Source organism: Xenopus laevis, chromosome 1L, assembly GCF_017654675.1.
Source record: "Xenopus laevis strain J_2021 chromosome 1L, Xenopus_laevis_v10.1, whole genome shotgun sequence".
Lineage (NCBI taxonomy): Eukaryota > Metazoa > Chordata > Amphibia > Anura > Pipidae > Xenopus > Xenopus laevis.
In genome coordinates, this window is record NC_054371.1 from 113,145,379 (window position 1) to 113,169,305 (window position 23,927).

Here is a 23,927-nt window from a genome sequence, read left to right on the forward strand (position 1 = left end):
ATCCTCTGTTGACCATTGTCCACTTCTGGTTGCCAACTGATTTAGTGTCTTTGAGATAAACATAAAATCTTCTATAAAGATATGTTGAGAATCTTTGTGCGGACACAGACACACATATGCAAATACATATATAAATACTAATAGAATAATAATAGTAGAAAAAACAACTACAGCAAGGTATGAGGTACACGTGGTCTTACCTCCAAACCCTACACACTAATGTCATGTGGCCACTGTTTAGTATTTTACAGTGTCCTACTTCTAGGGGCCAGATGGGTTTCTAGTGGGGGCCTAATGGGAAAATATGTGTTGGTTTTTAAATAAGATATAAAACAAGTCCAAGATAAACACCAAGGCAAATCTAATAACATACTGTATGTTTCTAAAATATCCTAAGGCTTAAGCATTCTAAGTAATTCTGCCAAACATTATAGAAGATTGACTGTTTTGCCAAATTATGTTCTAAGTAAACAACCTGTGCCGCCAAAATACTTACATTAAATCAAAAGGCTCTAAATATAAATGATGCAGTAAAATGTATCACCACATATATGCTACTTGTGAGGAGGCTGTACATGAAACAACAAGCTATTTTTTATTGTATGAGACTCTTTCTTTTGATGTGGTCTGTGTTGCCTTTCCATTCTTTTTCCTGTGGCCTGTAGCCTTGCAATTCACTCATACCCAGGCCCGGAGTTGTGGAGAGGCCACCAAGGCCCGGGCCTAGGGTGGCAGGATTTTAGGGGGCGGCATGCTGCCCAACCACACCCACATTTGTTCAGAAACATTGGGGATGCACAGGAGATACGATAGTTATTTAAATTTCCTGTGTGCCAGTCCCCATTGCTCTGGTCCCAATGATGAGAATTTGAGCGAATAATGGGGGAAGCAAGCGACAGCAGGCCAAGGGCGCCTGCTATGTAAATCCAGCCCTGCTCATACCTGAGCACAGTACTACAGTATATCTCTACCTCAAACACAACTAAGTCTATTTCCATGGTCTGTTTCAGGGGCGTAACTGCAGAGGAAGCAGACCCTGTGGTTGCAGGGGGGCTCAGGAGTGAGAGACCCTAATTAATGACCACTTTTAATATACAGAGTCCACCATATAGTATATATTATTCTTCTTTCATCAGTATCGATGTCCCACTCCCACATTAGGCTAATCATTATAGCATATAGCCAGACATATATCTGTGCAGGTAGTTTGGGCTAGCTCATTACTAAAATTATATTTTATATATATATATATATATATATATATATATATATATATATATATATATATATATATATATATATATATATATATATATATATATATATTTCTAGAAACAAATGCAATTTGTGCTGATTTTGTTACTGTAAGTGCAAATCAATAATATAGCAGCTTTTGTATGGTACCAACTTTTACTCCTAGTCCTTTGTTGCAGAGCTGGTAATTCAATAAAAGTACGGGTGAACTATATGTTCTATTTTTTGAACAAGGTGCCTGGGGGTTCTGCAACCTAGTTTTAAGGGTCAAGGTCTAATTTAAAATTTAGTCTCAATCTATGTTTGTGTCATTAGGCATGAGTGTTCCATAGTTCACCTGTAACATCATTTGTGTTGTTACAGGTGTTTGTAAAGATTTTTAAAAGATCTTTTCGTGAGACCAAGATTATCTTGAAACGATTTGTCCATCAACTAAAAAGACCATTTCAAGCTATATTGTTTAGTTGAAGCCAGGAAAACTGAGGGGAGCTGCCTGCTTGGCCCTGCAAACATAAATAGATTTTACTGTGACCGATGAACATTTTTTAACCTGGCCGATCAATTTTATGACAGATGTCAGACGAAAAATTGTTAGATGCACGATCGTTCGAATCCCACTAACCTCACAACAATCTGACGGATTGCACTAAAATCAGTCGTTCACCAAAGAAAAATCTTTGCGTCTATGGGATGATGAAGATTAATTATCTGAGCAGCCACTACCAATGTGGGGGTACTAGGACCCAAGGCACATACCTCTGCTGCCTTCTTTAACTCCAGCCCTGTGCATTCAGAAGACAAGCATACATGTAGTTGAAGTGAATGCAATGACAGCTAGAATTTTGATTTGGGCACCCATAGATTTTGGCCCAGCTCTGACTACCATTCTCTGTTGCTCGTCATTTGACTGCAAGACTACGGAGTATATTTATCAAATAATGAATTTAAAGGTTGCCACAGTCCTCTACAGTAAAATTCATTCCATATGGGAATTTTAAATGAGTATTTATCAATTGGTGAAAGTTCATCCTTTGATAAATACACCTTTCAAAATCCCATAGAAATCAATGGAGAGTGGCGGAATTTCACTGTAGCAGACTGTGGCAACCTCTAACTTCACTTTTTTATAAATATACCCCTATGTATTAGGCGGCACAGTAATGGTTCCACCTAGTCAGGACAGCTATGAGTTTTCCAATTCCAAGCCGCCCAAGGCAACCTGGCTGGCCGCAGCGCCGACATGGTTCGCGCATGCGCGAACTGACGTGTGCAAACGTGAATGGACGTGTGCAAATGGACGCTAGCGTGTATGCCCTAAAGGACGCTGGCGCGCATGCGCCAGTGGATGCTGGCGCGCATGTGCAAATGGACGCGCAAGCCGACTCTGCTGAAGAGAGAGGACCGGATTATTGGTAGGCAGGCAGCATGGAAGGTACGTGCCTGGCGCCCCTCCAGCTTTGCGCCCTAGGCACGTGCCTACTCTGCCTGCCCCTAGTTCCGGCCCTGACCATGACCCAACAGCTCCAGAAATATTAGTAGAGACTAAAACATGTAATTTTTACAAAATATAATGTAAAGACAATAGCAAATTACATTTACATTTGTGAAGACATTTTTGGTATTACTAGGATCACCAGAGCAATTCATCGATTTTCAGAGATTATTACACATTTATGAATTTTACAAAATATCCATCTTCTTAAATTTTTTCTTGCATTCAGATGTGTTTCATGCTGTTGCCGCAGAGAACTTCTTGCATTGCACTTTTATGCACAGGGCACAGGACAGATGGAGGGAGAAAATTTTAGATATGCTGCAAAGGAATAGCACATGCAAAATTAAGTGGTTCAGAATTCTAAAAATGTATTAAAAGATGTACAAAGGTCTATAGTAATACACTATATAAGTGCGGAGTGGAGATCTGGAAGCCCAGTGGGGCTTCCGCCACAGGGTCCCCCGCCTCACTCTCCAGGCTCCCACCTTGGTGGCCAGCACCCTAGAGGCCCCCCAGCCACAACCCCCCCTCAGGGCCCCCATGTGCATCTGTGCTGTAGTTCTAGCAGCGATCGGGGCTCAGGGGGGGCGCAATCAGGGAGCAGTGTCGGCTGTAGACGGGTGCGGGTCTGGGTCTGCCGGCCCAGTCCAAGCCTGCACTGTGGAGAGGATGGTTAGAAATTAGCTATATTTTCCAGTGTAGTATTAGTAAAATAGTAGAAAAGAAGGATTGGCCTCTTGATCCTCTTGATCCAATTAAAGGTGACCGTAGACGCACAGATAAAATCCTACAAAAAAAATTTCATACGATGTTCGGTGCGTGTATGATAGGAAAAGAGCCGACCAATATCGGCAGAAGACTTGGATATCGGTCGGCTTGTTGGTCGGGCTGGACGAAAATTTTGATTGGGTGCCTTTGAAAGCACCTAAACATCAGCCATTGTTAGTGCTGAATTGTCAGAAACAGGTAGAATTCTAATGTTTCTACCTGTATATCTGACAATTCAGCTCTACAGAGCAGAGAAAGATCTTTTCCAAGAAAGATCAGAATTGTTACGTCTGTGGTCACCTTAAAGGTTTTTCCTAGACAGGAAAGCCAGGTATAGTCCATACACCTCCCCCAATCTATGCCTCAAATGTTTCCTTCCTCACTGGGAAATACAGGGTTGTGAATAGTAGAGGTTAAATGGACCTACAAATGTCAGAAAAATATAGTGTTGGACCTCCCAATCCCCTTAACTCAACAGCCAGTTTACACTACTACTTTTTAACAAAATTTTGAGAAACATGTGTCTTACTAAACCCATAAAATTCTGAGATTTTGGAGGAATTAGCTACAGTTTTACTTCCTGAACAACTCTTCAAATTAAATAACCTGCTGTGAAAAATCACAGTATATTCTATTATATGGTTTCAGATATTCTATGTGTCATTCACTTGAATCCAACTCATTTGTAAAAACGTATAACTACCTTTGGCTCATTTCAAGCTTAGCAACATGCAAATGAATTCAGTTGGATTCTGCAGGTTACTGCCAAACTACTAATGCTCCCTTCTTAATTACATCTTATCTGTAGCTAAAATGTCCTGCTTCTACAGATGCGTCAAGAGCTTTCTCCATCTGGATGCAGCACATCATGCTGAAATATCATTTTTAGCTTGTGTGCTGCAGAAAGCAGAGTTAGCATAAAGATACCATCATTTTAATCACAGTTGCAGACTGGAAAGTGGTGGGCCTATAGCTAAATCAAAAGTAGAATGTGACTTGTGTATAAAATATGCAATTTCAAGGAAAATGGAAGGAAATTTTAAGAAAGGAACTAAGAAGGCTTCCAAGTCTACAAGCCACCAGCTGTGCAGGGTCCCCTCAACATTTGTAGTTCTCTGTGATGACAAGTTTCTAATTAGTAGTGGAAGTGGCAGAAGGTTTGATGCCAGTTTTGTGGTTTGCTTCACTAAAAGAGTTTCTTCCACCGTGGTTAAGGCAGGGGACAGTGTTTCAAACTGAGACTTGAATATGTGGCGGATCTGGAAATACCTAAATAGTGGTAAGTACACTTAGATTGAAGTCCTGCATACTTGAGAAAAATATCATCCTGCAAGAGGTCCCCTGTTTTTGGCCAGTAACCGAAGTCCTCTAGATTGCAAAAGTGTGGGAGATTGGAGTTGCCCCACAGTGATAAGCTAGAAGTAAGATAGATATGGTCTTTTTTGAGGATCTTTAGCGTTTGGGGTGTGGTAATGGTAGGTGGGAGTTTACTCACGTCAGAAAGTTTGCTGTGAGGTTTTCTAGTGATCCCACTATTGTGGTTTGCAGTACCATGTTAGGGTTGTATGGATCCGGGTGGTACCTAACCAGTGTAGCTAATATATTTGAGCTGCTAGATAATACAGCTGAAAGTTGGGCAAAGCTATGCATTCGTCCTCTATGTCAGCCGGCAGCTTTTCCGAGGCAATTCTAGGGACCTTGCGGGTTCCATATGAAGGGGCGAACCAGGAGGTTAATCCTTTAAAAGATGGATTGGGGGAAATGTATTGGGGTGTTGTTTAGGTGGTATAGAAGTTTAGGGAGGTAGAACATCTTGATAAGGTTAATTCTCCCGCATAGTGATAGGGAAAGATTTTACGCAGGCTTGATGGTAAGAGGTAAATTTTAGGATTATAGGATCTAGTTGCTCTGTGCATATTGCTCTATGATGAAGAGTTTCTTAATCCTGCTGCCTCTATCTACTATCTTCCTATCCATTAGATGCATGATGAGAAATAGCCCCTGAACTTTTCCTTGTGTCCCTAAGGTCACAGGGCTTGGGTGGAGGTGCAACCCCTGCAACCATGCCCCCCAAGGAATATACTTTACTTGGCTTTTCCCCTAAGCGACATCTATCCTAAGCAATTAAAGGGGTCGTTCACCTTTGAGTCAACTTTAAGTATGATGTAGAGAGTGATATTCTGACACAATTTGCAACTGATATTAATTTTTTGTTATTTGTGGTTTCTGAGTTCTTTTTTTTTTTGTTTAGCAGCTCTCCAGATTGCGTTTTTAGCAATCTGGTTGCTAGGGTCCAATTTTCCTAGCAACAAAGCGCTGATTTGAATGACAGACTATGAATATGAATAGGAGAGGGCCGGAATAGATGAGTTATATATAAAATGTAGCAATAACAATAAATGTGTAGCTTTACAGAGCATTTGTTTTAAGATGAGGTCAGTGACCCCCATTTGAAGGCTGGAAAGAGTAAAAATAATTGAAAACTTTAAAAAATAAATAATGAAGACCAACTGAAAACCACCTCTTTAAAAGGACATACCTGACGGGTGCAGCGTCGATTCCACACCTATCCCTCTACCTCCCCCCACACATCACAATTCTCCTATCCCCAAATAATACATACACACCACTGGCTTGGAAAGAGATGGCCGCAGTTGTTTATTTAACACAATAATACAATTATAATCATGTATAACATTTTTTAACCTTTGAACAACCGTTTGTATAACAAACTTTTAAACCTTTAACATATTATTCCCCCACCCGGGGAGGAGGGAATGGGGTGGGGTATCTGTACCCAAACTGCCAAGATAGGTTCCTGTTCCTTTCACCAAACCCTAAACCGGGCTGCATACCACACTATGAGGACCCAGACCTACCAGGCTACTTCCACTGACTATGACAGACCCCCCTTTTAACTTCCCCTGGGGGTCCTTGCAAAGATACCCCCGCAACTGCGACTAACACACGTAATAAAGGGAGGGAGGGTGGGATGCTGCGTCCTTCTTCCTCCACGTCCCGGCGCCGAATGGTAAGTATTACCGCTGTTCTTTCCTCTTCTCATTCGCCCAGGACTCCCAGCCAATCAGCACCTGCAATAGAAAAAAGGGGGAGGGGCGGGGATAGCTGACTCCTAAGGCCCCGTCAAGACCCTGTTGCCCCTATTCGGGCCATGGGGTCCCCTGACTTGTGATACTGTATGCTAGCGATTGTAGTACAACAAACAAGTAGTGACTCTTGCCACTACTAATGTTAGATTTACAGTTAAAAAGAAAGACTCTAAAGGGCAGACTTAATTCTCCCTTAATTCTCCCTTATGAAATCATCTGATATGATTTGTGCTACTGTGACTGCGACTTTCTTTGTTTTCACCATCTCATATGAGCAGTCAGGCTGACCGTGTAATATTCTCACTTAGCCACATCTGAATGGACTATAAAATCAAATCTTCCCAACTGTTCAAATTAGGCTGTGTCATGTTTTAAATGAATTTATGTTAGCAGAGCAAAGTAAGGAATTGGTGTCAGAATAGCAAGGCAGTGGATTTTTTTCTGTTTGGTCATTAAAGATATAATTACATGACGATTTTTTGATAAATGTCAATTGGACGTGGATGTCAGAATTGACTGCATTTTCTGGCCTGTGTGCTTTTCTATGCAAGCAGACCATTCTTCATCTATGAAGGCTATTAATCATATGTCAGTTCAGGTTTGTTTGTGGCATTTGCTTTATATATATATATATATATATATATATATATATATATATATATATATATATATATATATATATATATATATATATATATATATATATATATATATTGAGATATTGAATTCTGCAAAGCTACATAGAAGCAGTTTTTATTAAATTATGTTTTTTTCCTTGAAAAGAGCAGTCCTCTAGTTCATTGCTGCCACATTTTTTACCCTGTTTCTAAACATAAGCTTCATCACCGCTCTCCTATGACTTTTCGCCAAGTATCAGAGCAAATGTCTTTTGTTCTGCCACTATTCCAGCTGCCTGCTTTCTGTCTCCCCAGGCCCTGTTTCTTCGCAGATGAAATACAAACTTGCCATATGACTTTGTCTGTAGATAAATGATTTCCACTGAGGAAATAAGCCTAAATTTCCTTTTGTTTTTTCCTTCCTTTATCATTCCTTTGATAATAACAAACAACTTCATTTTCTAAATATATAGTCTTTCTAGATACTGTATAGTCTTTAAATATGATGTAATTAGGTTACAATCAGTCACCTATATTTCCCATACTTCTCAATATTTGTATGTTATGTTTGTTATTTGTTGAAAAGGTGCAAACCAGTGATGAGCTCTTCAATAGGTCATATTCAAATGTCCTTGATTACATAGCCGTATGCTTATTTATACAGCAGTCTCAGCAGTGGGTGGATTTTAAAATAATTTATTTGCTCACATAGCCGAGAAAGAGTGGCATGCACAGCCTAAGGGTGTCCTCCCAGGAAATCCAGCCCTGTGTCAGACATTATAAAGTTAAAGGACAATCCCTTTGTTTTCTCTGAAAAAACAAACCAGAAAACATTAACTTTTAGACCATATTTTTGTAATACCTTCATTCTTGCAGTTGCACTTTTTTATGAGCACTACATGGTATTTACTTCATGATCAGTTTTAAGAATTAAAGTATCTTTAAGGGGGTTATTCACTAAAACTCGAATAAATCGAACTTTTTTTATTAAAACAAAGTCGACCAAACTCCATTCCATGAATTGAACTCATTTATCAATATTTTTTCTTGAAAAAGTCATAGCGGAAAAAACAGTGACAAAATCGAGCGTCAATTCGTATCATACGATTGACGCTCCGAAAACTAGACTTTTTTTTTAATTATTAACAAAAACCCAGACTTTGGGTCAGATTCAATTCACTGAGAAAAAGTTCTCTCATGGTTTATAACATGAAAACTCATGGATGAGATTCAGTTTCCCCAATACAGTTCCAGTTTTTTCCAAAGACTTCAATAGAGTTTTCACGTGATAAACAGTGAGATAGGTTTTTCTGAATTGAATTTTATCTCAAATTGAATCTCGTTCATGTGAAAGACCTTTTTCCTAGTGAATTGAATCTGGCCCTTTATCGGATTATCTATTATGATTATGTCAAGAAACAACTTCAGGGACATCTGCCATTGACTTCTACATGACCTTGTCAGGTTTTAGCTGGATTATTTTCAGATTTTGATTTTCAACAGCTTTGAGGTATAATAAATCTGTACAAATTTGACCTTTTTCTCCTTGAAAAATTTGAGTTTTCCACTTTCAAAAACTTGACCAGATAAATTTGATGTTTAATAAATGGGCCCATAAATGTTGGACTATCTATCTTCTACCTTCTAAGATATCTACTATCTTCGTGCATATTTTATCATTTGTGTGCTATACTAGCAATTCCATTAAACTATTTAACCTTCCACCCTCAAGAGATCCAGATACAGTATGTGCTTCTTTTTTTCAGATTGATTGCAATTAGCTGTAAAGAGATGGTCAGATACAAATCTCGTGCTAGGAGTTTAAGGCAACATAATGTTGGTGCTTTATCTTTATGATCAAAGATTTAATATGTCAAATATAATATAAATGTTAAAAAATGTATTTTAAATATGTGCCTCTCTAAATGTGTACCAAAGAATAAATATTGCAAAACTGTGTTTGTATTCTCCAGTTATATATTGCCACCTATATAAGTAAAAATGGGCCTTCCTTATATGGGAACAAAATCATGCACAATGGGAGATCAAGTAATCTCAGATATGAACAAGTTGTTATACACATTCCATGGAAGTCTTTTATCAAGAAGGACAATCTATAGTTATCAAACAAATCCTCATACATTAAATTGTAAACTGCTCCAAAACTAATATAAAAACTACAGATACCAACTGGTTTGAACAGTTGAGCAGTATTGGCAGCAGCCCAGTTCTAAACACAATTTAAACATTTCATCAAGACTGCTTTCATAACTGGAATATTAACTGGAATTTGCATTGCACTCCAGAAAGCCACCCTCCATTGTAATTCTAAATCACTCTACAGCATACCTGAAGGAACCTTTTCATTTGGAAGCTAGCTAGACAAGTCTGAGGGTCTTACAGCTTGGACAATTAGCAATTTAGTTTTCTAACATAAAACCTAAAAGTATACAGCACTTTAAATTGATATTTAACTGAACGGAGCAGGTATCAACTTTTGTAATTTACAGGAGTTAGTACAGTACTCCAGGCAAGTAACAATTATGGTAAGATGGAAACAAGAAAACCTGACAAAATGTCCTGTAATATATAGATCTCATTCCAAGAGTCACAAATAATTGTACATATCATATTTTCCCCCTACCTACAACTGCCTCTTTTTCAGTCACTGCCTTTAAGTCTCAGTTTTTAATCCCATCATTTAGGGCAGATTTATTAAGGTTCAAGTTGTTTTTTCTGCGAAAATTCAAGTTTTCGAGTTGTATTTTATAGTCAAAACTCAGATTTCCAGGTTCCACCCTTGAATATTCAAGATTTATTATACCCTGACCCTTGAAATAGCTCAAATCTGAAAATACACCACCTAAAACCTGTCAAGGTCATGTAGAAGTCAATGGCAGAGGTCCCTTGAAACATTTGAAGAGGTTAACAGTCTACTTGATGTTTGAATTTTTTCTGAGGGTTCTGCACGAAAACTCAAATGATTTGAGCAATTCAATTTTTTCACCAAAAACTCGATCAATTCGAGTTTTTGGGGTTGCGGGACTCGAACTTGCAGAATCGGGTTTTTCACATTCGAGTTATTTCTGTAATAAGATACCATTCGAGTTTCGAGTTCATTCGAGGTAAAAAAAACTGGACCTTTGATAAATCAGCCCCTGAATCTTAATGACTGCATTAAGCCTTGCTGCTTACCTACGATGTTACTCCTCCAGCTCCTTTAAAATACCCACCCTCTACTCTAAACAATACCTATTCAATACCTGTGATTTCCATTCTCTTTAGGACAATGACACACAAGGAGATTAGTCGCCCCGCGATTAATCTCGTTTTATGCGGCTGTTTCCTTGCTGATGTTTTCCCCAGCATTTGCATGTTAAGCCACTGGGAAAGCATTTGGAAGCAAATAGTTGTCCACCTTCCAGCCTTTGCCATTTTTATCTTACAATTCCCGTAATAATTCTTAATTTCTTCCATTTGTATACATGTAACACGTTTCTTTCAACTATTTCTGTTGTTTTCTTCCATTTTTCCATTGTTGCATTTATTTTCTCTTAGGTTGCATGGAACCCTAATATTTTTTATTGATTATATCTTGTTCACTTGATCTGTTCAATAAAAAGAAAATATTATAAGGGTGTATAACCCTTTCTTGTTATAATTAAAATATAAATATATAGAATAAATAATTAGGACCATTTTAGTATGCCATTTTATAACATACTAAAAGTTAACTTTAACCAGCACTAAAACAATGAAGAGCTCAAGACATTTTTGAACCAAAAAATAATAATTTTTAATGGGTAGCCACAAAAACATTTCAGTATATTCAACATATCAAATACAGTAGCAGACATACCTTGGGGTACTGAGGATTACTCACACCATTATTACTGTCTCCCAGTTTTTAAGGATGCCTCAAGGGGGCTCCAAGGAATTATTACACAGAATCCCTTGCACTCTTGATTTCTCGGTGGAGCACAAGACTGCTCTTTATCACTACCTTGCCTATCACACCAATTTTAAGAGGGTGCTATTTCAGGTTCTGCTTTCCACTTACTATATATGGTTCATGGTGTCTCTTTCCCCTTTTCCTTCCCTTAGGGCATTAAGATTCTTTCTGGGGTCTTATGCTCTAGGCTCGCCTACAAACCTGCACGTTGCACCAAATAGAGTCCAAAAAGGGAAAGCCATGTGCATTCTTCTTTTAAATAACCTTCCCACAGGAACAACTCATAATATCCCAGGGCCTATGCCATAGGCCCTATTGGAACCCATGCCTCCCCCCAGGACACAGAATACAGCTACTGGGACCACCTGAGCTAGTAGGGGAATTAACCCCTTTTAAGAACCACACAGAGTAACTTTTTCTGGAAGAAAATTCTGCTGAGCAGTGAACAAATTACTAGCATTAATTTACTTCTCGCCTTCATCTATCATTATGGGCTGTCATCTTGAACTAATGCAAGTGGACAAGCCAGGTTCACAGTGTCAATTATTTAAGAAGCATTCTAAAGAAAGGTTTGGTTTTTAATTAACCCTGTCCACCAAACTTTATCAACAGTTTGTGAATATAATCCCTGTGAAGGGGTGTAGTTTTTAGATCCCAGTAAGATAAGCAATACAAAGAAAGTTTTACTCTAAGCATGTTGCCACAAGTTACATGAAAGGTCTGACCATTCCTTAATACATTATGAAAGGACATTGTATACTGAATACACAGAATATTACTTCTCTATGAACCAATGCAGATGTAGCTGTCCTAATGCTTGCCTAATATTAGATGCATTTAAATCTGGCCACACATATTATAAAAGCAGAAAGAAGAAAAGTGGGACCCTGCACCATGCTCAAGATTAATATATGCATAGAATACTCTCTTAAAATTAACATGGTTACCATTTGCCTTCAGAGCAATTTTAGTCCCCAAAATTAGTCCCTAGTGATGAGTGAACAATTTCCCCAGGCCAGTAATGTACTTATGGTGCCTGCAGCTTGCCCTCCCACCCCCCGGAAGAGATTATAGCGGCGGATTCACGTCCACACGAACCGCCGAGGGGCCCTGATGCGATTGCACCCCCACTGCACAAGGCATAGATTTGTGGCAAAATTTTGTGTTTCTCTAATTTGGCACAATGGCACAATTTTTTTGTGAAACAAACCCATTGACTTGCCTGTTGAATTCAATGCATTTAACAATTTTTTTGTCATTTCACAAAATTTTCTGCAAAGCAAAAATGCAATAGATTATTGTGGGGAAATGACTGCTTAGCATTTTTTTTAAGAAGAAAGGCCATCAGCGATTTGAAAGATAAAAAGAAGGATCATAGTTGTGCTCTCTAACCTCAGAACTTCCAGTTTTATTTGCACTTTTAAATTATTATAGAAACTAATTATAACTAAAGCTCTCAATATGGATTTGTTGCAGGGTATACAACAAATAAAATAGAAACAGTTTTTTGTTATCTTTCAGTAAGAGAAAAGGTGGAATAGAAATCCTATTTATTTGACTCATTTCGAACATAGATGCTTGTTGCCCCTTTGAAGACAGGTTTGATTGGGTAATCACTTGCCCTGTTTGGACTTATGGACTAATAGGCTCAAACAATTAAAGTATGAGAGCTTTGCAAAGTACATAGCTCATCGTATAAAAAGTGGGGTCCGTGTGCACAAACCCCAGACGTCCAGATAAGGAAACGGATGATACAAAAAACCAAAAGAGGTAGGCACTCATAGGCTCCATATACACAATCATATAGCTGCCCGGATAGAGCCTTAGGAGTTTTATGCTCTGTTCAATTACTCATAAGCTCAAGGTTAAGTGCTCTTTGCACTCTGATTAAGTGCTCAGAGCATGAAACATATAAGCCTGTCTTGGAGATGTTTTTCAGCACTTTTATCTGATTGATCTGTATGTGAAGTTAAGGAACACTTGCCTCTTTTAGCTTATAGTCTTATAGTCAATGGCATAACTTTGTGGGCCAAGGCCCCCCGCAAAGTTTTTTTTCTGTGTCACCAGCGAGCCCCCTGTATAGATGAAGCAGAAGTTCTCCCGGCAGTCAGGGAGTCTGCTTTCTCTATAGATTTCTAGATTTCTTTAGAGAGGATTAGGGGAGAAGACAAGGCGGACTATGTACGTAAATAGGAAGAAGACAACAATGTAGACACGAAAAAGCAGTATCTGATTATGTATTTACATGATCAGCAGAACATAAAATTGATATGACACATGAGGGGTATTTACTAAAACTTAAACTTTTCTAATTTTTTAAAAGAATCAAATATGACCTAACTCCCATTCACGAATTAACTTAATTTATCAAATATTCTGGTTGAAGAAAGTCAGTGTGAGAAAAGTCTTGTCAAAATTGTGCAACTTTTACAAATTGTCAACTGGAAGCCCAGACTTTTATCGTATTAACAAATGAAACTCAGCACAGATCACGATGGCAAGAAACATCTTCAAATTGTTAAAGGGACATCTGCCATTGACTTCTACATGACTTTGACGGGTTCTAGCTGGAGTATTTGGATTTTTTAACAGCTTTGGAGTATCTCTAAAAATTCGAGTTTTTTTTCCCTCCAAAACTTCCAGTTTTTCCCCTTCGACCAGAAAAAACTGTTGTTTTTCTTCTTGCCAAACAGTACATTGCAATCAATGCACATATGGTACACATGAATAGCTATTCTCCCAAAAGTATCTAGGCCTGTGATCAGAACCATGTTTATTTTTATTTCTAATGAGAAGTGGTTGGAAACAATTTATAATTTGACTATTGCAAAGTTCTCTACAATAAATATTTAGTACGGTAATATTGCATTTCTTACAGTTTAACTAGAGGATTAGTTCACTTTTCCATTACATTTTGGTATGTTATAGGATGTCTTGAATCTTACAGTTGCTATTTTCTGTATTTTTTTTTTAACTGTTTGCCATTGTCTTCTGTCTATTTCTTGCTCTCAAAATGAGGGTCACTAACCCCAGCAGCTAAAAAACTATTGCTCTGTGAGACCACAATTCCATCTTATATCAATTTATTTATACAAGATATTAAAAAAAGTGACTCCTTAAAAACTATTTTCATTAAGTGGGGAAATAATCAACAACTTTTTTTTCTCTTTATCTTTAACTTAAAAAACATTGTTATTTTCATATTAGCTTTTTTTCTCACAATGGGTTAACAATATTACTATATGAATTTCAAGGGATGGTGCTCCTGTCTGGCTCCCCCATCTTGAGTGAGGAGCAAATCAATATAAATTTCAGTGCAATCTGTGCAGGGGGGTCCCAGGGGTCTTATCTGCTTTACTAACGTGCGTGCTTCCTGTACAGCTGCCTCTATTAGCATCACACTTGTGTGAAATTAATTAGACACTTGTTTTGTGTTTGTGTAGGGGGAAATGGGTATTTGCGGATTTCATTTTATTGTGGGCAATTATGTTATTTGTTAAGTAAATATTTACCCACAGTGTTTATCAACGATATCATGAGCAATATAAAAACATTTAATTTCTATACATATTATTCACTTTTAACATAGGATGACTAATAATTAAATACACCCCCTGTAAATACTGCTGTAAAAATGCATTGGCTCCATAGACTTTTTGCCATACTCCAAAAAAATTTGTTTCATTATCGATGAACAATTTTTTAAAGATTCCCTAATAAAATGGTAACACTGTAGAAACAAAACTAAATGCAATGTGTGGACATACAGACAGAAGTCATTTAATCATATAGCTCATCCCTAATTGCATGAATTCTTTAATGTACAAGATCATTTTATTTATCCCAATGTATTCTGTATCCTTTCTTAATGAATCATTGTTTTGAATTCTGTCATTGCTTAGAAACCTAAGGGCAAGTAGGAGCTTGGTCATTAATATGTAGTTAATTGGTGACACTACTTTGAGCACACACCAAAACCTTTTTCACCTATCGATCACATCTTCTTGTTCTCTGTCTATCACAACTTCTTGTTCTCTGGTAACTGAAAGGATTTTCTATGGAGAATTCACTTAATGGAAAACTATACCCCTCAAACAATGTAGGTGTCTATAAAAAGATATTGCATAAAACAGCTGGTATGTAAAACCCTGCTTCATGTAAATAAACCATTTTCATAATAATATACTATTTTAGTAGCATGTGCCATTGGGTAATCTTAAATAGAAAACTGCCATTTAAAAAATAAGGGCCGTCCTCTGGAATCGTATGATTCACAATGCACACAAACAAACCAAACTATACACGTTAGGTCACATGAGCCAATTAACAGACAGACTTGTGTCTTTTGCTTCCACACTTCTTCCTGTTACAGTTAGAGATGTAGTATTTCTGGTCAGGTGATCTCTGAGGCAGCACACAGACCATCATGAAATGGGGGTTCAAGGCAAGAGATGTGAAAGGGCAATATTTACTTAAATATATAGACCAGTTTGGTAAGATTCTTTAATATGCCACTTAATTTGATATCTGTTGCTCAAGTATTCATTTTGGGGGTATATTTTTCCTTTAATCAGAACATTTTGTAGCATGACATTGCAAGCAATAGCTGTAAGTTAACATAAGTTGACTAAAAATGTGCACTCTGCGCCTCTCCTGAGGTGATTCTGCCAATACCCCACCCCTGAGCCTACCATTTCTGCATTCTGCAAGGGGAGCAGTTGCAGTTTCACGAAGATAAGATCCATCATTCCAATTTAAATACAGAATTTCAGCTCTTAAAGTTATCATGGGTGTTCTCTTTTCTTTTGCTTTTTCTTTCTTCTCAAGTGTGCGCAAAGCGCTTTTGCGTGAAAAGATGAACCACCTTTTTCAGTCTACCGTGTATGCGTTGGCCCCTACATAGTTACATAGTTACATAGTTAAATCGGGTTGAAAAAAGACAAAGTCCATCAAGTTCAACCCCTCCAAATGAAAACCCAGCATCCATACACACTCCCCTCCCTACTTTCACACAAATTATATATACCCATATCTATATTAACTATAGAACTTAGTATCACAATAGCCTTTGATATTCTGTCTGTCCAAAAAATCATCCAAGCCATTCTTAAAGGCATTAACTGAATCAGCCATCACAACATCACCCGGCAGTGCATTCCACAACCTCACTGTCCTGATTGTGAAGAACCCCCTACGTTGCTTCAAATGAAAGTTCTTTTCTTCTAGTCTGAAGGGGTGGCCTCTGGTACGGTGATCCACTTTATGGGTAAAAAGGTCCCCTGCTATTTGTCTATAATCTCCTCTAATGTACTTGTAAAGTGTAATCATGTCCCCTCGCAAGCACCTTTTTTCCAGAGAAAACAACCCCAACCCTGACAGTCTACCCTCATAATTTAAGTCTTCCATCCCTCTAACCAATTTAGTTGCACGTCTCTGCACTCTCTCCAGCTCATTTATATCCCTATAAGGACTGGAGTCCAAAACTGCACTGCATACTCCAGATGAGGCCTCACCAGAGACCTATAAAGAGGCATAATTATGTTTTCATCCCTTGAGTTAATGCCCTTTTTTATGCAAGACAGAACTTTATTTGCTTTAGTAAGCACTGAATGACACTGCCCAGAATTAGACAACTTGTTATCTACAAAAGCCCCTAGATCCTTCTCATTTAAAGGGATCCTGTCATCCGAAAACATGTTTTTTTTCAAAACGCATCAGTTAATAGTGCTACTCCAGCAGAATTCTGCACTGAGATCCATTTCTCAAAAGAACAAACAGATTTTTTTATATTCAATTTTGAAATCTGACATGGGGCTAGACATTTTGTCAATTTCCCAGCTGCCCCAGGTCATGTGACTTGTGCCTGCACTTTAGGAGAGAAATGCTTTCTGGCAGGCTGCTGTTTTTCCTTCTCAATGTAACTGAATGTGTCTCAGTGTGACATGGGTTTTTACTATTGAGTGTTGTTCTTAGATCTACCAGGCAGCTGTTATCTTGTGTAAAGGTGGCCATACACGGGCCGATAAAAGCTGCCGACAGACCGTGTCGGCAGCTTATTGGCCCATGTATGGGGCCCCCCGACGGGCTTCACCGATCGAGATCTGGCCGAAAGTCGGCCAGATCTCGATTGGATGGGACAAAAAATACCGTTGGATCGTGGCCGCATCTATTCGTTGATGCGGTCCCGCGATCCGACCACCTGTTAGGCATCGTTAGGATCCGATCATTGGGCATATCGGAGGGAGATCCGCTCGTTTGGCGACATTGCCAAACGAGCGGATCTCTCAGTGTATGGGCACCTTTAGGGAGCTGCTATCTGGTTACCTTCCCATTGTTCTTTTGTTTGGCTGCTGGGGGGGGGGGGAAGGGAGGGGGTGATATCACTACAACTTGCAGTACAGCAGTAAAGAGTGATTGAAGTTTATCAGAGCTCAAGTCACATGACTTGGGGCAGCTGGGAAATTGACAATATGTCTAGCCCCATGTCAGATTTAAAAATTGAATATAAAAAAATTTTTTTTGCTCTTTTGAGAAATGGATTTCACTGCGGAATTCTGCTGGAGCAGCATTATTAACTGATTCATTTTGAAAAAAAATTTTTTCCCATGACAGTATCCCTTTAAGGAAACTCCCAACACACTGCCATTTAGTGTATAACTTGCATTTATATTATTTTTGCCAAAGTGCATAACCTTGCATTTATCAACATTGAACCTCATTTTCCAGTTTGCTGCCCAGTTTTCCAACTTAGACAAGCCCAGACATACAGTACTTAGCTACTCCTGGCTCTCCAATAAGGGTTAATTACATGGAGAGTTAGTTCTTTCACTCATGCTGAGCTGGGGGCAGTACAGTATTTCAATAGTAGTGAGTAATGTTAAAATGTACAGTAAAATGTACCGTTTATTGCAGCCGATGAAAAGATCACAGCAACCCACAGCCAATATGATTAATGGATGTGATCTCCAAATAGCTGCTTTTGAATAGGTGGGTTATAGGAACATGCCAGTATCACTTTAAATTCTACCAACCAGTATTAATAACAAAAAATATAAAAGCAGTGCAACTGCATCTCTAATATGCAAACCAACATTAATCACACACCAGCCATTCGCGCGGATCGTTCATGATCCAGTCGCGCAGCGTGTTCCCCCCATGGAATGATCACTCATGTTACACAGTCTGGCTTGTCATTCTTGTTTGCAGGCGCGTGAATGTTATTTCTGCCTGTAGACTCCCTGGAGATGTTTACATAAAATTAAAATCAGATTAACTTGGGGCAATTAATGCTACAGCAATATGGGTTTTACAAGTCAATACTGAAAATCTAATCTAATATGTTCTGGCATTTCTTGGACAATATTATTTGCCTTGAGAAAGTTATTGTAGCAAATCGGGCGTTGGCGTTGTGTGCTCTTGTTGGTTTTACTTATACCATTGATTTTGTTTTTTAAAAAAAAGTTTGTGTAGGGGTGGCGATTTGGTGCCTCCGTGTTCAGTTCAACCTTCTCCAATTCTCTCTTTATCTATTACACCAGGGGGCCGATAATTTGTGGGTTTTCAGGCTAATTTAGCACAATGAATCAGTTAATAGTGCTGCTCCAGCAGAATTCTGCACTAAAATCCATTTCTCAAAAAAGCAAACAGATTTTTTTATATTCAATTTTGAAATCTGACATGGTGCTAGACATATTGTCAATTTCCCAGCTGCCCCAGGTCATGTGACTTGTGCTCTGATAAACTTCAATCACTCTTTACTGCTGTACTGCAAGTTAGTGATATCACCCCCTCCCTTTTCCACCCAGAAGCCAAACAAAAGAACAATGGGAAGGTAACCAGATAGCAGCTCCCTAACACAAGATAACAGCTGCCTGGTAGATCTAAGAACAGCACTCAATAGTTAAAACCCATGTCCCACTGAGACACATTCAATTACATTGAGAAGAAAAACAGCAGCCTGTCAGAAAGCATTTCTCTCCTAAAGTGCAGACACAAGTCACAATAGCCTAATGTTGAATTCTTAAATGAATTGGCGCTTTGAATCACGTGATTATTGGTTATTAATTAGAATTATTCATCAATTTAATTTATTGACACTCTTGTACTGCACCTTAGTAATTAAATTCAAGCACCGGCACTTTATATGCTTAAGAGTTGGACTAATAAGTGTGACATCTGATAATTGATTAGCGATTAATAGACAAATAAAATTATTTGTGGAGTGAGCATCCTATTTTATTAAAGGGCAAGTGGGGTTCTTTCTTCTCTCCTTTCTACAATATTATTTTTAAATTAAAGCCTTTTTTAAAGTTATAGTGCATCTGGCAAGTGCAGTATATTAAGGATTTATAGTTCGAAGCAGAACAAGTAGACACATAAGTTGCAGCGGGGGGGGGGGGGGGGTAGTTCCAAGTAGTTCAAGGATCCAAACCAAGCAAAACTGAACTTTATTTATTTATTTTCCTTCTAGTGAGGGAAACAAATTCTCATATATATATATATATATATATATATATATATATATATATATATATATATATATATATATATATATATATATATATATATATATATATATATATATATATATATAGCATTACTACAGGGTCCTTCACCCGGCATTACAAATCCCTTTTGCCCCCTTCTCCACCTGCACATACCTTGTTGCATACCTTGCTGGGTGAGGTCAGGTGGCAGCACCCAGTGCTTCATTAGGAGCGGGTCTGGGTCGAACAGGGCCCCTAACGAGTTTTTTCGGAGGAATCGGATACAGATTGTCCTGTGCATGGTGCAGTGTTCTGTGGAACAGCTCAATTTTTCACTGCACACACTAGATTACCTGACAAAATTTCCTTTCCCTTATAGAGTTTGGGTTGTATGTAAATTCTAACCTAAACGGAGATTTATTGTACTTGTAATCTCTACATATCTCTGTATTGTCTGCTCAGGCTTTCTACTGATCCCTCATACTAATAAAGATTCTTCTTTGAGTCATCCCAAATTAACAGATACATTTTTATAATCGATATTTGAAAACATCGGGGAGACTGTGATATATATTTAAAAATGCTTAGCAGAGCAAGCAATAAATCATACTAGTTAATACAAACATATGCAGTAGTTCAGTCATCTTAACCTGTAGTTTGGGGAACAAAATGTGTGTGTTCGTGCTGTCTAGGACATGTCCACAATCCTCTGTAGTAAACTGAAATTGCCTGCTACAGTACATTAAATCAATGTGCTTAATTCATTCTAAACTACTTCTTGTGTCACAATCTGACAACCAGACTTAATGTGTCCCGAGAGAAACAGGTTAAGAAAGCCTAATGCAGATATATTACATTGTATATCCTACTTAAAACGTCTTCAATTTAATGACTATCCTCTTTTGGTTCTTAAGGTTCACTGTGTATTGCCAGGTACTTTACTGGATAGTACATGTCCCTAGATACCTCTGCCAACCAACTAAGAAGTAATCACTTGCGTAAAACACTGATATTTTTTCTGTACTTCATATTACTTGATTTGTGTGAGCGCTAATGCACTGAATGCTGAGTGGGTGACATGGAAAGTGAACAATTCTTGTAAGTAGTGCCCTTAGTGAGCAGTTTAAAATGCAAATAAAATTATCTAAAAATACTTTTCATGTGGTGTGTATTGTTCTTGGCTATTTGGGGTGTTTACATTTTCAGTTGTGCAGCTCTCAAGCTTTTTATACTTATATGGTGACTAGGCGTTACTTACCCCAGCAACTAGGGTGTAGTATTAGATTCAAAATGAAAGATGTGTAGTGGGGGGGGCTGCAAGGAAAATATATGCAAAAAAAAAAAGTTGAAGCTTCGCAGTCTATCCCCCATATGTAGTAAAAGGCACAGTAAACTGTAACAACCAATTAAATGGGTGTTTTAAAGGGATTGTTCACTTTTAAATTAAAGTAGAACGAGAAAAACTCTGGCACTCAAGGCAAGTGAAATGCAGGGTTTCCCCTTGCTTTTATTTCTTGTGCAGACGTGCAACGTTTCAGGGTCTGCACAAGAAATAAAAGCAAGGGGAAACCCTGCATTTCACTTGCCTTGAGTGCCAGAGTTTTTCTCGTTCTACTATATTTTGGGGGTTGCCGTACCTCTAACCTGTGCACCAGGCGTTCTCTGTGAAGTTATTAGAGTGTGCTCTGCTTCACCTTGTTCCTGTCACTTTTAAATTAACTCATAGTGTGATGTAGCAAGTGACATTCTGAGACAATTGGCAATTGGTTTTAATTTTTCATTATTTGTGTTTTTTGAGTTATTTAGCTTTTTTAATTGGCAACATGGCAGCCTTTTTTCCTATGACGAGCAGTTGTCACATAGTGGAAAGGAGTTTCTTTAAAAAGTAGGGTAATGTTTATGCTATTGCAGAGCTAAAAATACCTTAACTGCAATTAAGTTTCACCCCATAAATAGCTTGTTTGTAGGTAAAATGTAACGTGGTTTGCAACAAATAAACATTTATATATAGATGTTTGCTCTCGACCTCACATACTGAATGGGAAAGTTTTCTCTCCATTTTCCCTCAAGCTTTATCTGTTTTCACTCCTTTAAAGCAAAGCATTAATCAACTTTGATTGGTTCGGCCTAGTCAGTAATTGTCTCGTCTCTGGATAGACAAGGTAATTAGAAGCTATTCGGAAAATAAATTGGGGGTTAAATTAAACGGGATGGTACACAGGACACAGCTTGTCACAGTAGCAGCAGGTAAACTGAATAGATTTTGTTCACTGAAAAGTGCCGTCTTCATCGGAAGGCTAAAAAGCTAAATAAGTCAATACAATATTGAAGAAAATCCTCTTCGAATTATTTGCTACCTCCACCAAGTGAACCTATGAATAGCAATGTATATAATTGGCTGCAAATCCTATCCCACCCCCCTCAGTTGTGCCACTGCAAAGAAAGAGTGCAATTCCACTCTACATTCAAAAAGGTCTGAAAAAAAAAATAGAAATTTGGTGCTTAAAATTACCAGATAAGTCCAGCCCGAGGCAAGCTTTTCAGCCTAGCTCATTACAGACGCAGCCCTGCCTAGCATTGTGATAGAGAGCTTGTTCTGCCAGTGGTATATAAAAACTGTCATCTCTAATACCTGCCAACCAGTGGAGAGGCTGTCTTTAAAAAGTGATTTGTTCATTTCAGTTGATCGTACTCTGTGAGACCAAATTAAAACAAACTTGGTCACTTACAGCAAGATCCTATATGATTTATGACAATCCATTCATTTGACTGACTGCTGAACAGTTGATTTTGTGCATTCGTGTGACAGTTTGAACCTTGCTGTGATACCAAGCTGGCTACAGATTTGGTGGTTGATGAACTATAATAGAAAAGCACATGGTGGTATTCTCTTCATTTAGTCATTTTATAAAACTGCTCATGGTACTGGCACTTATAATGCATAGACAACTATTTTATATTCGATTATTCACCTTTAAATAAAATTTTAGTATGATTAATAGACTGGATTATGAAACGAGGAGGGTCTGAATAGAAAGATAAGTAATAAAAAGTAGAAATAACAATACAGTTTAAGCCTTACAGAGCATTTGCCCCCCATTTCAAAGCTTTAAGCAGTCGGAAGGAGAAGGCAAATCATTCAAAAACTATAAAAAAAATGAAGGCCAATTGAAAAGTTGCTTAGAATTAGCCATTCTATAACATACTAAAAGTATGAAGCACCCCTTTAATAACCTTCTATTTGGGTCTGTAAATTACCCACTCATTTATATTGTAAGTTCTACAAGGCTGGGACCTCGTCCCTCTTGTCTATTTAAGCCCTTAAAGTAACTGTACTTTGTATTTAATACTGTAACTGTATTTAATATTCCACTGACCCATGTTTGTTCTAACGATTTACTGTTCTGCTGTACAATGCTGCATATATTAGTAGTACTCTGTAAATACAAATATACATACATACATGCAAGGTACAATCTTCAGAGCCAGCCCATACAAAATAGAAGTAATGGAACCATTCCGCAAGTTGTGCTATGGGGACACTGGACATTTCTAACAAGAGAGTTAACACATTCTAGGTGGGCAAACCAGTTTGGCTGAATCTTACAGGGAGTGTGCTGCTCAACAGTACTTAATTATTGGGGCGGAGGGAGCTCCAGCTCTATGCCCTGTGCAAAGGTATGGCTATCATTAAGACTTGGAATTTCAAGACACATGGAGCTTCCTTTGAAACAGATACAGGTAGGGTATGTATTGTTTGGGATGTTTGGGACATATTTTGGTATAACATACCTTAAGGCTACTGACAAAAACATTTAAACTTTTAAAAAAAACCTTGGGGTTGTCTTGCCAGCAACATGGGTTTATGCAGCTTAGTTAGGATCAAATACCTAGTACTGTTTTATTAATACAGAGAAATTGTAAATCATTAGAAAATTAGACGTTTTCTGAAATAGGACTGGGAAATTGCCTTCTCTTATTTTGGAGCTTTCTAAATAACGGGTTTCCTAAAAGATGGAATACATGTACTGTACATTGCAGAATTGTGATTGGGTTTCATCTGGGACCTGTAGTGATGATGTTTTTATGGGAGGGACTGTTGGTACAGAATGATTGAATGAGTTACACGTGTACTTTCTTCATTTGTATGGAAGCGGAATAATGTACAAGATTTTAACTACACGTATAGGACCTGTTATCCAGAATGCTATAAATACTGGCTCTGTTTTTTTTTTATATACATAT

At 38.1% G+C, this 23,927-nt stretch overlaps 1 protein-coding gene across 2 annotated transcripts in view; it reads left to right on the top strand.

Annotated features, from left to right (window-relative positions):
* The window catches only part of LOC108713007 (cAMP-specific 3',5'-cyclic phosphodiesterase 4D), a 279,849-nt gene that overhangs the window by 63,923 nt on the left and 191,999 nt on the right, over nt 1-23,927 (top strand). Inside the window, exon 1 of one of the 2 annotated variants that reach the window (XM_018255638.2) lies at nt 23,381-23,423. The exons of the other annotated variant lie outside the window; for it this stretch is intronic. Within the exon in view, the coding sequence (XP_018111127.2) occupies nt 23,397-23,423 (27 nt within the window). The 5' untranslated portion in view covers nt 23,381-23,396. Of the gene's footprint in view, nt 1-23,380; nt 23,424-23,927 lie in introns of those variants that run through there. 2 annotated transcript variants of the gene reach the window in all.